We start from the raw sequence: 13116 nt of genomic DNA, 5'->3' as shown, positions 1-13116 counted from the left end.
TTTTTCTGGTAATTATAAAATAACCGTATATTTTTATAGGTGTTTTAATTCAATAAAATAATTCATCAACTTTATTTCGATAATACTGCAATAGGGATGTTCATATAACGGTATAAATTATCGATATTAGAAACGTTAACAAAGATCAAATGTAAGCAACTTTTTTGATTAGTGTTTTGCTTATTTTTTATCTAAAATAGTGAAGTTTTTAAAATAAATTTTAAATATCGATATTATTTTTATCGATATAAATGTCAAATCGATTTAAATCAATGTCAATAAACTGTTTGTCATCACTAGTTTATTTAAAATTTTTGAAACTAATATAATGTTCTATTGAATTATACAATTCAATATTGTCAATTACATGTTCGTAATTTAATAAGTAACATAATCATTTTAATGAAATGTCAAAATATCCAATAATTGGGAACATTTGAGCAGAACTAAGACTAGAATTAATATAAAAATTATTTGGCATAAAAATTTCTTAAGCACCATTATTTATTATCGATACATATCTTATTGTCTATGGGGTATTTCCCCTCACTATGACCATAGATCATATTGCATCATAATTTGCAGTTACCTGCGGACTAGTTGTTGCCATATTTAAATATGACAGTTTAAAAATAATTATAATAGATTAAGTTTCAATTAGTTTTGAAAAATGCATGCTTTTAAGTAATACGACAATCATGCTTAATACTTAGCTTATTGGAACTTATAGTCAGAAAGTTTCGTTAATTTCACTTTAAGTTATATTTACTACTTAAAGTGTTAATTAACATAACATAGACATTTTGTATGGTAAAAAATTACCATTTGTTCGTTTCGTACAAATAATTAAGTCGTAATTATAATCTATACAAAAAAATGCGTCAACATTCCTCCAAAATTAAAAAAAAAGTCAAAAAAATCTTTTATCTGTCAGATAAGTCTTCTGTCAAAATTATTTTCAATGAAGTATTTCAAAAAATAGTTTTTTTTTAACTATGGAGGAACGAAATAGTGCTGCGACATCGATATATCGATATAAATTCAAGTGCAACATTTACTTAAGCCACTACAACCACAATCGACTTTGCGAGCCCTTCGCCTACAAAAGCCGTAACATTTCAACGCCAAACAACACAAGCCCCCTTTTTTACTGGCTTCAGATTTACAAGATTCCCTACTATCCAATCTCTCTAACGGCGGTACATCATTCAATAACATATCCAACCTACTCTTCAACTGTGTAGGGGATACACTACGACCTCTACCTAGTTTAGTAGTCGATTTTATTTCCAAATTCGTACCTAAAACATCGATTTCATTCGCCAAATCATCGGAACCTGTGGAATTTTCCGCATTCGGTGTATGCGAGTCTACACTTTCTGGCGTATAAGGATATAAACATTGAGTAGGGCTGAGCAACGAAGTATCGATATCGTTAACAAATATACCATCATTTGAGTCAACACTAGTGATTTCAACGTATGGTATAATTTTGTCTGTTAAAGAACTGGTTCTGGTACGTTTGGGTACGTCTGTATCCGCGTGTATTTCGTATGAATATATAGTTTTTTTCGCGTATATGTCGGGGTCTGTGGGCAGACGGGCGAGGCGGGGCTGGGGCTGGGGCGAGCGGGGCGGGGGCGGGGGCGTGGGGCCGGGGGCGGGGCAGAACGCGCAAGGCCGGGGGCAACTACTCTCTACTGTACCTCTGTCACTCTGCAGCATCACGCGTAAGTAGATCGGCTGTTGAAAAAAAATTTAACTCATCAGTTCCCAGTATCTTTTTATAAGGCTTCTTATAAAAAAAGCTTGACAATTTTTTTTTAATTCACATACAAAAGCTGCAGAAATCTCGTTACAATTGTACTTATGTGTTTCCTTATTACCGTTTGTTACAATACTACCAATTACTATCAGTTACTATCAGTTACCATCAATTACTATGCGTTACTATCAGTTACCATCAGTTACTACCAGCTACTATAGGTTACTATCAGTTACTATGCGTTACTATTAGTTACTATCAGTTATCATCAGTTACTATTAGTTACTATCAGTTATCATCAGTTACTATCAGTTACTATGCGTTACTACCAGTTACCATCAGTTACTATGCGTTACTATCAGTTACTATGTAGTTACTACCGGTTACTATAAGTTACTATGCAGTAACCGTGTGTTACTAAACGTTACCTTGTGGTCACCCATGCAGGCCGCGTCACCAATGACGCCGTAGTCAGTGCGACGTCGTGCTGTCACGTCAGCCAGACGTCGCAACTCGCCGTCAGACTTTGGTGAACCCTCAGACTGGTTGCGAACCAAACGGCGACGGTTCGGTGACCCATCAGAATCTGAACCACTGTTTACGGAGTTTTTTTTTAATAAAACAAACATTACTCCCGCCTTTAGCATAAGGGAGTAGGCAGAGATTGCGCATTTTTATTTGGTCCTGGGTCCTGGTAAATGCAAGTCTAACATCGATAAGTAAATTTAAATTCGCATTAAATCGGCATAAAAACGTTACATTGATCTATAAAATGTGTTAAAAAATTGAATGTATGTATTTAATATTAAAAAAATAAATAATAAAATTCCGTACACATCATATACTTGTGTTGCTGAAAATGAAAAAACATTTTTTTTTTCATTTTTATCCGTCTGTCTATCTGGTTGGGCAGGTTTTGACATAGAGCATCGGTAGCTCAGGGGTTAAGTAAGACTAAAGACTTGTAATCTGCAGAGCCTGGGTTCAAATCCCGGCATATACCAATGTGATTTCGATATACAAATACATTTACCGTTACAGTGAAGGAAAACAACGAAGATGTTTGAAGTCAACTCACACTGAGCTGCGGTTGACTATGTCCTAGTCACCCCTAACTAAGGGTAGGCTCCGAACCTCTCAGTGGGGACGTATAGTGAGCTGATGATGATGAAGTAATACTGACCGTGCATTAAGTGCATGTTGTATACTTGTAGGATCAGCAATACTCTTCCTGCTGACAGCAATACCTGGCACCGACAGCGCGTCAAGATCCGCCACACTGCCTTTCTTCTCCAGCACTTTGCCGGGACTGCTCTGGGAAATTAAATAATTCAATATTAAAGTCTGTTACTAAGAGATCACAATAGTAACTATTCAAATGAAATAGTTACTAAGAAAGCTAGGGCTAGGTAGTAATCATTCAAATTAAATAATTACTAAGAAAGCCCTATAGTAACCATTCAAATAAAATAGTTACTAAGAAAGCCCTATAGTACCCATTCAAATGAAATAGTTACTAAGAAAGCCCTATAGTAATCATTCAAATGAAATAGTTACTAAGAAAGCCCTATAGTAACAGTTACTAAGAAATCACTATAGTAATTGAAATGGTTATTATGAGAACGCTATGAAAACTACTAAAATAATATAGTTATTAGGGAACACCTTGGTAACAATTAGTTAAACGTTTACAAACACCCTTAAAACCATTCAAATTTAATTGGTTACTACTAGAACCTTATAGTAACTATTAAAATGTAGTGGTTACTAAAGGACTCCTTGGTAACTATTAAAAATGGTTACTAAGAGCCCGTCAGCAAAAATTAAAATCGTGTAATAGTTTTAAGTCTTTTAACGGTTACTAAGAAAGTTTTTTTTTACATAATATTTTAATATTTTATTCCTTGATTCAATAGACAGTGAAATTTTTCACAAAATGTTTGGATTTACATTTAATTTATATATTTATTTGATAACTCAGCAAAAGTTTCAAAACATATTTTTGAAGTCTATATATATAAAAGAAAGTGGTGTTAGTTACACTATAACTCAAGATCGGTCGAACTGATTTAGCTGAAAATTGGTGGGGAGGTAGCTTAGAACTAGGAGACGGACATAGGATAGTTTTTACCCCGTTTTCTATTTGTCGTGAACTACATTTCTCTGTTACTGTAGTCACGAATTGTCTCTTCTGAATATACGTGCCTACACACGCATGTGCACACGTATCTGAATCGAGGTACCTACGCACCACGTCGATATTTACTCTAAATCGGGCTGCACCCGTCACTGAATCGAGATACCTACGTATCCCGTCGATAATAACTCTAAATCGTAATGCATCCATCACTTCGTAATCGTCGATCTCTATGTAAGATGAACATTCTCAAGCAGGGGTTTAAAACCCCGCCAATGGCCTCCACCACCCCTTACAGCCATCCCTGTCCACACGGTCTGAATTTCTCTGATAAATATGAACAAACAACTCACCACAGTGATACATACACGACACAGTAACATCGCATATAAACTACGTCTGATATTTAATCGCTTACCAACTGGTTCTCTGAATCATTGCTTACCAACTGTAATTCTGAATCAAAACTGAATCTCAATCTCTGTCTGCCTTTTTATAGCATTCAGCCAAAGTGAGTAACACATTACCCTCCAATAATGAAAATATTCTGAAGTTGACAGGAGAACAATGTTGCTAGTTCAAATACTTAGTTTTTTACCGAACTAATTCGCGTCCGTTCGCGACACTATTTTAAATTCCGCGCGGACGGAGTCGCGGGTAAAAGCTAGTTTAGCATAAATATAGAACATAGTCTCGAGTAACACATGAGATAGTTTTCACCACTTTTTTTTTAATTCTGTGCAGACAAAATCTCAGGTAAAAGCTAGTGTAATATTATTTAGACTCACTTGATGGTTCTGCCTCGCCGGTGAGTTAGATCGTGCAGGACTACTATCAGAAGATGACATTCTACTGTCCGTTGAATCAGTTATTGATTTTCTGAAAATTTTATATAAAATTGTATAAATAAATAATTATTATATTGAAATATTATATTCTAATATAATACACTACAACACATTACACACTACACTATAATACACATTGTACATTGGAAGAGCGAGGCATTCCATACACAAGTGTCTCCTGACTACTTTTTGGGAAGCCCCGACAACTTAATTGTAAAGATTTACTTGAAATAAATACATTTTTATTATTATTATTTTTTTATTTTTTAATATATTTTAGCCGACTTCAAAAAGAAGGAGGTTATCAATTCGACTGTATTTTTTTATGTGTGTTACCGCGAAACTCCGCCCCTGGTGCTCCGATTTTGATAAAAAATATTTTAATGGAAAGGTAGTGCTTGCAGATCGGTACCATTTTTTTGATTATGTTTTTAAATAACTAGAAGACTAGTAGATTTTTAGTTAGCTTCAAAATACGTTGCGAAAATTAGGGACTTTTTTGCTCTCGACTCGACTTTTTTTTGTGAAAATTTTTTTCGAATTAAAACTGCTTGAGGCGAAATGATAAAAATCGACAAATGCTAACTTTTATGGGTACACCAAAATACTCAAATTTTAGCGTGCCGGTGGCAGAATTTTAGTCCACGTTCCCTTCCCATCCTTTTTCTTATAAGGAAATGATGGGAAAGGGAAGTGGATTTCGTAGAGTTTCCTAGGTTTGTGTGTCCCCTCCTCTATTGATTAAAGGTAGGCAATGCATCTGCTATTAAAGATATCTATGGGCAGCAAACGCTTCGCTATTTCGGCAAAAAAAACTCAACTAGAAATTGAAGTATATAGTAGAGACCTGGAACTATGCAGATGTCTGGAGTCTCCAGCTCTGACATCAGACTGCTGCACCAACAGACGTGCAGACTGAGATAGTAAAACCCGGTCACACCACGCAGGACATCTGGATCAAATATAGATCTTATTATTATTAATGCGAAAGTTAAAATGGATGGATGGATGTTTATTTGAAGATACATCCGGAACGGATCAACGGATCTTGATGATATTTGTTACACACGTAGTACATAATCTGGAAAAACACATAGGATACTTATAAAGTTTTTTTTTAATCCCGCACGGACAGAGCCGCGGGCGACAGCTAGTTAACAATACGTCACCTGGTCTTCATATAATGTGTGGGTAGTTGTACATTCTCTTCGAAGGGATAGCTCGGCGGGAACTTGACTGGGAACTCGAACAGATGAGGCCGCAGTGCCTCCAGTTCCCGGTCGTAGCGTTGCAGCTGAATACAAAAGATAAGATAGAAAAGGAAAAGATAAAAGAAAGGAAAAGATAAGAAAGAAGAGAAACTCATTCATACATTTTTGCAGTTGGTACTTTGACATTGTAATCGTTCTTAAACCATTCATCAAATTGTGATAAGACTAGTATTTATTCCCTTTCTCTGTCTTCTAATTGTTTTGTCTTTTATAAATTTTTCCTGCAAGTTAGAATATTCTAGACTCACCCATGGCTCCCTGAATATCTTCTGATGGTCTACATGAGAGAACTCCTTCTTTCCAATGGTGAGCACGAGACGATCGTTTTCTTTCGCTCTGTACTGCATCTTTGCAGACTCCGCGCTGCTGCCGTGTTGTACACGACACGCTGTCAATTCTTCTGTCATTTTCTAGAACGTTCTTTATGTTTCAAGTTTAACCTTTAACCTTACTAATATTATAAATGCGACTGTTTAGATGGATCTATCTGTCTCCTGCGACTTCAGCTCAGAAGAAAATTACCTTCAATATGATCAGCTACCTTCCCGCCTAAATCTGTCCAGCTTTTTTTGAGATAACCGACAGATAGACAAACATACTTTTTTTTTTGTTATGAACAACAAAATATGTTTTTTTTTGTGTTATACAAAAAAAAACATATTTTGTTGTTAAACAGACAGAATAAACAGACACTACAATTTTATTAATATGTAGAGATACCTTAACAACAGCGCCGGTGTCAGTCCTAAAGTTGAAGTCTCCGAATATGAAGTATGGGGCGGAGTTAGCGTCCGCGTGCAAGTGACGTAACGTGTGACGTAACGCGCGCCGACGACTGCGGCAATACACCTAATGGACCACGTAAACGTAACATTAAAGTTACCTAGTAGTAACAAATAGCGTTTGACGTTGAAAAGATGAATAAAAAAGGAAATTTGTTAAAAAAGTGTAAGGATCATCATAGACCAGGGGAGACGAACAAATGGCACGCGACACAATATTTTGGGCAAATTAATAATCACAAAATTCATAATGCATTACGAAAAAGTAAAGTAGGTATTATATGAGTTAACACGAGTAAATCCAATGCTACGATAATCACGTTAAAATTGTTAAATAACACCTCTATGGCTTAATTAAACATTTCTTTAGAAAAATTACACGTAAAGGCTTGCCACCCCTGTCATAGACGTACTTAAGCGAAACAAGTTGATGTTATAATAAAAAAAACCTTAAACTGACGAGCACCTATGTGTAGATATATGAATGTATAAGACAGAAAAAAAGCCGAGACCACGATGAAAATCCGTAATCGTTTGGGGCGTAAGTTATGTTTAGTTCGCATGTCAAGTGATCAAAATTTGTATTTGTAAAATGTTTCGAACTCCGCTCTATACCTTAATTGAATCTCTTTGATATCTTAAAAAGTTTTTATCCAAGATATTTAAGTACTTACTGATGGGAAGGGCTCCATAGCTACCAGATTGGATGCATCATGGAACAGATGTATGTTGACGAACTCAACTGCAGTGCCGCGCAGCAACCAGCGTGTGCGCAGGAATCCTTTCCGCGACCATTTGCACTGATGACGAAAAAAAAAACAAAAACATACAAACCGACACACACAAGCGAGAAATGTAACAAAAGTAAAGTATAACAAATTTCAATTAAAAAAAGAAATAAAAGACATTTATTGCCACACAAAGAATATAAAGTATAAAACATATATTTACCTCTGGGAAGAAATGCTGTGGGAATTTGGCCTTTTCTTTGGTAGTGACTTTCTCGATGTTGCCGCTGTTGACCTCTTTTCCTACAACCTCCACGTAGCCCTTCACCTCGAAGTCCCAGATCTTGATGTCGGTGAGTGAAGAGTGCGCAAAATACATGTTCCCTAATGCCTGGTTAACAAATTGATTCATCGTTATATATTATATTATTTTTTCTAAAGAGTTACATCAGTTAAGTTCTCACTTAAGAGATGCAACTCTTTTCTTGGATTGACCGAAATGTGGAAAAATACTTTGGTAACAAATTAACATTTTTTTTTCGCTTTCGAAAGATAAATAAGTAATTTTTTTTGACATCATAAGGTGGCAAAAGTGAATAGTCACCTGAATTCGCCGAAATACCGCTGCCTATAGACATACGCAATTTCAGATGCGTTACCTTCCTTTAATCGACGGAGGAGGGGACGTACAGAAGGAGAATAATATATCCCCTTCCTATGCATACTTACACAATATTTATAAAATTATAAAATATTTACTACACGTAATAACAATTAGGTGATTAAAAAAGATTTCCTAGTTGGTACACAATAAACACGGAAATCTGTTTTGATTACTCATAAAGTATCAAGAATTACCGTTCCTCGGAATGCAAGAATGACGTCACGGAAAGGCGGGAAAAACGTAAAGTTGTACTCACAGTTGGCATCAATCATAACACTAGTAAATTCTTTCAACACAATGACAATAGCTTACAGTATTTTCTTGGAAGAACTACAAAAATTTTTGTTTTATTTTACGTTAAAGAAGTCAAAAGGCCTCGAAAAAGTATTGTACCACACAATTCACTAAACATATATAAATCAAGATAGAAAACAGTAATCTAATAGAAGATCTTCTAAACTATACAGATAATAAGCAAAATACTACAATCACGTAGTTCACATATAGTTATAGTTAGTGTGGGCACCGACTAGTTTGAGACCCGCCGGAGGAACTTCTTCGTAAGAGATTACAGGGCTGGATTAGCGCGATTTTTCTAATAAGTTTAAATAATTTAGTTGAAAATTTTGAAGTTTTCTATCAAAAGTTTATAAACTATTTTCTACCAAGGTAGGCTGCTAAGTCTTATCTCTCCTATCAAATCTACTCACCGTAAACCTCTCCGGTGAGCTAAAATCTTCATCCAGGAATATCCGGATCTTGTCATATAGTCTCAGTTCAGGACAGTCGCACAATCTCTGCACGAAATCCTCCACATACTGCATAGATTTCTCGTATGCTTTCCCACCAACTTCCTGCAGATGTAGCGCTATGAACTTTGGGTCCATGCGAGAGACGGCTTGGAGGAATTCCGATGTCCAGATTGGTAGCATTACTGACGGCTGGAATGACAAGACTGGTATAAAGGGCACGTTACGAACGATCAATAGCGAATGTTAGATGTATGGATGTTTGTTAGAAGGTATCTCCAGAACGGCTGCATGAATCTGTTTGAAATTTGGTATAGATGTAGAACACAGTCTGGAAGAACACATAGGCTACCTACGATCCCGGCAATGTGTTCGATACGAGATACGTTTGATTTTCTCCGCAACGGTTCAACAAATTTTATTGAAAATTGGCACATATGCTATCTTTAAAAATCTTAAACATTGGCTAAAGTCCAAGTGACAATTTGTTAAAAAGGGCTTCAATGTCAGGGCCTTCGTAGCTATAGGTCAAGTAAATATAGCCTTGTGGAATTTATTCCCTGAAAAACTAAGGCAGATAACACATTTTATAAAGAAAATAATTCTCATAGTGGCCGGGGTAGACCTCTTTGGGTCAACGAAGACCAGGCTGGGGTATGGTATGTAATAATAAAACAAATAAAATAATAAAATGTGTGCTGGTGTTCAACGCAATTAGTAAAATTTTGAAAGATGAAACAAGAAAGAAAAAATTCGAAATCTCTGTTTTATAGCTTGAATTACCATTTCATTCTACAAAATTCCCAATAGATTACTAATGACATATTTATTACCATAATTGGTGTAGTTTACTAATCCTGCATTTTAAAAAGACCCTGAACCAACAGATTGCCCAGAAGAATGACTAAGCTACCTTTTACTGATAACTATGAATGCTGTAATATTTTTAAAGTTTATCGAATTATTCAACTTGTGGTTGTTAGGCTTGTAAACGTCACATGTTACAATTCAAGCTTAATGGTGGCTGCGCTTGATATCTTTTCGGCTCAACTTCGCGGAGTCGCTGGGGGTGCCACGGGATGCAGCGCGCCCGATGACTTAGGGCCGCCAAGATATTACTTTTAGGGGTACCAGTCCGAATTTTTCACTGGGGATTTATAATGTTGTGGACAGTGCTACTTTAGTTTTGTGACATTCAAATGACAAACCGCAATACTAACGGATGTTGTTAATTCAGATTGAATTTACGTCATACACAGGATATATTTACGTAATCATATTACATGCAAACAGGAAAAAATCTTAAAAACATTAATCTCTAACTACAGTTACATTAACAAAATTCCGAATGAGGAATAGTTGAATATATTTTAAATAGTGGTTGTACAATTTTTCGACAGCTATAATGTGGTCAGTTATAATTGTTTATAGTCCAGTTTTATCTTACTAATATTATAAATGCGAATGTTTAGATGGATGGATGGATGTTTATTTGAGATGAATGGCTCAACAGATCTTCATGAAAATTGGCACAGATGTAGAACATAGTCTAACAGAACACATAGGCTACTTATTAAGTAATTATAATTTTTTTTTTTAATTCCGTGCGGATGGAGTCACGGGCGACAGCTACTATGTAAATAAATATTTATCGCTCGTTTTTTCAATTATCTTTAATTTCATAAGGTACACTACCTAGCAAGGGAAAAGATTACTAAAATAAAACCAAGGCAATTATTTTTAAAAATAACATTAAGATTGCTATCAATGTTGCAAAAATAATGGGCTTTTAAATAAATCTTTGATCAGATATTAGAGGAAAAGGTCGTATGTAATTGTTTTAAAATTCAGGTCAAATACAAGGTTATAAATATATCTTGTTATGTAAATATTTAGAAGCTGTACATAAATCACTCAATCATTTATGATTCAAAGTAAACAGTTAATTAATAAAACAAGAAAAAAACATAGTAACTTAAATAGTGACATGTCTTTTTAAAATATTACGTCAGCTCAAGGTCATCTGGGCTCTGCGAAAAAGCCTCCCTGAGCATCCTTGTACACCACTCTATTCAGCATTATGTTCTGCACAGTTAATGCGATGTTCCAAGCCAGACAAAATATTTCAAAACCTCTTTAACATGTTTATGTTTAAATAACACAGATACACTTTGCAGAGCAGTTGCCTATGTGTTAAATAAACATAAATAGTTAGTAATTACAAGCTTTTATAGTAATAGAAAAAAACTAATGATAATGTTCTATTTACTATATCACTAAATGCATGTTAACTTCTATATGTAATACTAAAAATTAACTACTCAACAAATCTGTTTCAAAATCTTCCTATCGCTATGTATTTCACTGTACACATATTGTATATGACATGTGTTTGTAAAGATGTCATCCCTTTAATTGTCTCCAATAAAAAAGAGACTACAATATCTATTAACACAAGTGTTAGAGCAATGGAATTCTACTGTTAAGGATCACTGTATACTATCTAACTAATATTATAAATGCAAAAGTTTAGATGAATGTTTGTTTGAAGGTATCTCTGGAACTGCTAAATGGATCTTGATGAAATTTGGTCCAAATGTAGAATATAGTCTTAAAGAACACATAGGCTATTTATTACTTTTTTTAATTCTGCATGAACGGAGTTGTAGGCGACACCTAATAATTCATAATTTTATTTATCTACACAGTTGAAGTAGGTGGATCGGTTTAACAATAAATGTGAAGGGAAGTGATTATCAAATTATCGTCAAGGTTACATGAAAACATTCCCAAATAAAGTTTATGTCATTCCAGATGTAGATAATGTTTTAGACCTCATCAGACAGCTATATTTATTTAATAATTAAATATTTGTTTAAAAACATATAAAATTACAGGGACTCAAACTTATAGGCAATATGATCACGCATAAAAAAATGCATGAATTAGTATTAACCTTATTAAATATGCAATGGCAAATTTAACTCAGAGAATGTATTTATTCAATACTAGTTGTTGCCCGTGACTCAGCCTGCGCGGAATAAAAAAAAAAGTAATAAACCTATGTGGTCTTCCGGACTGCGTTCTACATCTGTGTCATCTGTCCGTTCCAGAGTTACCTTCAAACAAACATCCATCCAAACATTCGCATTTATAATATAGTTAGATGTACAACTGGAGCCACATTGGGAACCCATAGAATTATTAACAAAACACTTGTTACAGTGAATTTTGAAGATACATTACGAGGTATATGCATACCAGAGGGGAGTGTGAAATAGGTAGTGAAAAAAAAAATTAATAAGTTAAGCTTGTACTTGCAGTGACTATTTTAATATGTAAAGTATATAATTTTAGTCAATTTTTTTTAAGTTTTAACAATTAATTTTAAATACAAAAGAAGGAAAATAACTTGAAAATGAAATCAGCAATTTTTATCCACAAGGGAAACTACATTTTACTTTTTCACAATTATTAACATAAATCTCTGCACATTTAACAATGTTACTAAAATTAAGTAACACCACTGTGTCTGTTGTAAGGATTCAAATTGAAATATAATTCTATAAAGAAATCTTATAAGATTCACTTTGCGCCAATACCTTTATTACCGAACAGTACAAGGCGTGACAATGTTAAACGGTCGATAATCCTCTTATTTCAAATATAGAACACAATCTCACCGCGCAACATTTTAATTGAAAATTGAGTGGGTAATCACAATAAAGTCGTCTAATCAACATGTTAAAAAGATACATTTTACTGTATACACTTACGTCTTCGAATATAGATCCAACGTTGGCAGTAACAAGCAGTAACGGCACTTTATCCGAGCCCATTTTTTTAAATTTCAACATGATCCTGGAGGCGTTAGTAAGTTAAAAACAATTTGGAATATCGAACTGTCCCGACATTTTTATACGGCGTTGGAGCGGATTTCGCGCGCGAACACTCTGCTTTCAATCGCAGCTGGTAACATTATAGTTGTTTCGATTGTTATTATATCCCCGCGTACAATTCTTTCTGTAAAGAAACCGCAAAAATCACCCGAATGGCCCTCCTCGCCCTTTCAACTTTCCGAGGTGTCTGTTTCTGACATTTGTAAATGAATGGGTTTCGTTTTGTCCTACAATACCGCGCAAACTGTTCTTTGAAAATTGTACTTTTGATTG

General features: G+C 34.8%; 1 protein-coding gene across 1 annotated transcript; it reads right to left on the bottom strand.

The window, feature by feature from the left end:
* Positions 1-947: 947 nt before the first annotated feature.
* Positions 948-13020, bottom strand: LOC106719052 (inositol polyphosphate-5-phosphatase A). The gene is made up of 13 exons (XM_045683959.1): positions 12721-13020; positions 8906-9136; positions 7755-7922; positions 7478-7603; positions 6742-6870; positions 6270-6431; positions 5920-6044; positions 5598-5702; positions 4691-4781; positions 2949-3079; positions 2194-2359; positions 1692-1743; positions 948-1622 (listed from the first exon to the last, which is right to left on the bottom strand). Exons 1-13 carry the CDS (start codon positions 12799-12801, stop codon positions 1042-1044), a joined length of 2148 nt encoding a protein of 715 aa, XP_045539915.1. The 5' UTR covers positions 12802-13020; the 3' UTR covers positions 948-1041.
* Positions 13021-13116: the final 96 nt, after the last annotated feature.

The sequence above is a fragment of the Papilio machaon genome, chromosome 24, assembly GCF_912999745.1.
Source record: "Papilio machaon chromosome 24, ilPapMach1.1, whole genome shotgun sequence".
Taxonomy (NCBI): Eukaryota; Metazoa; Arthropoda; class Insecta; order Lepidoptera; family Papilionidae; genus Papilio; species Papilio machaon.
This window is presented reverse-complemented; position numbering and strand designations above follow the sequence as displayed.

Coding starts and splice junctions, on each gene's coding strand:
- LOC106719052 (XM_045683959.1), bottom strand. CDS start 12,801: ATGTTGAAATTTAAAAAAATGGGCTCGGATAAAGTGCCGTTACTGCTT. Junction 7,923..8,905: donor GCTCACCGGAGAGGTTTACG/GTGAGTAGATTT, acceptor TTTGTTAACCAG/GCATTAGGGAACATGTATTT. Junction 5,703..5,919: donor ACACATTATATGAAGACCAG/GTGACGTATTGT, acceptor TATTTGATCCAG/ATGTCCTGCGTGGTGTGACC.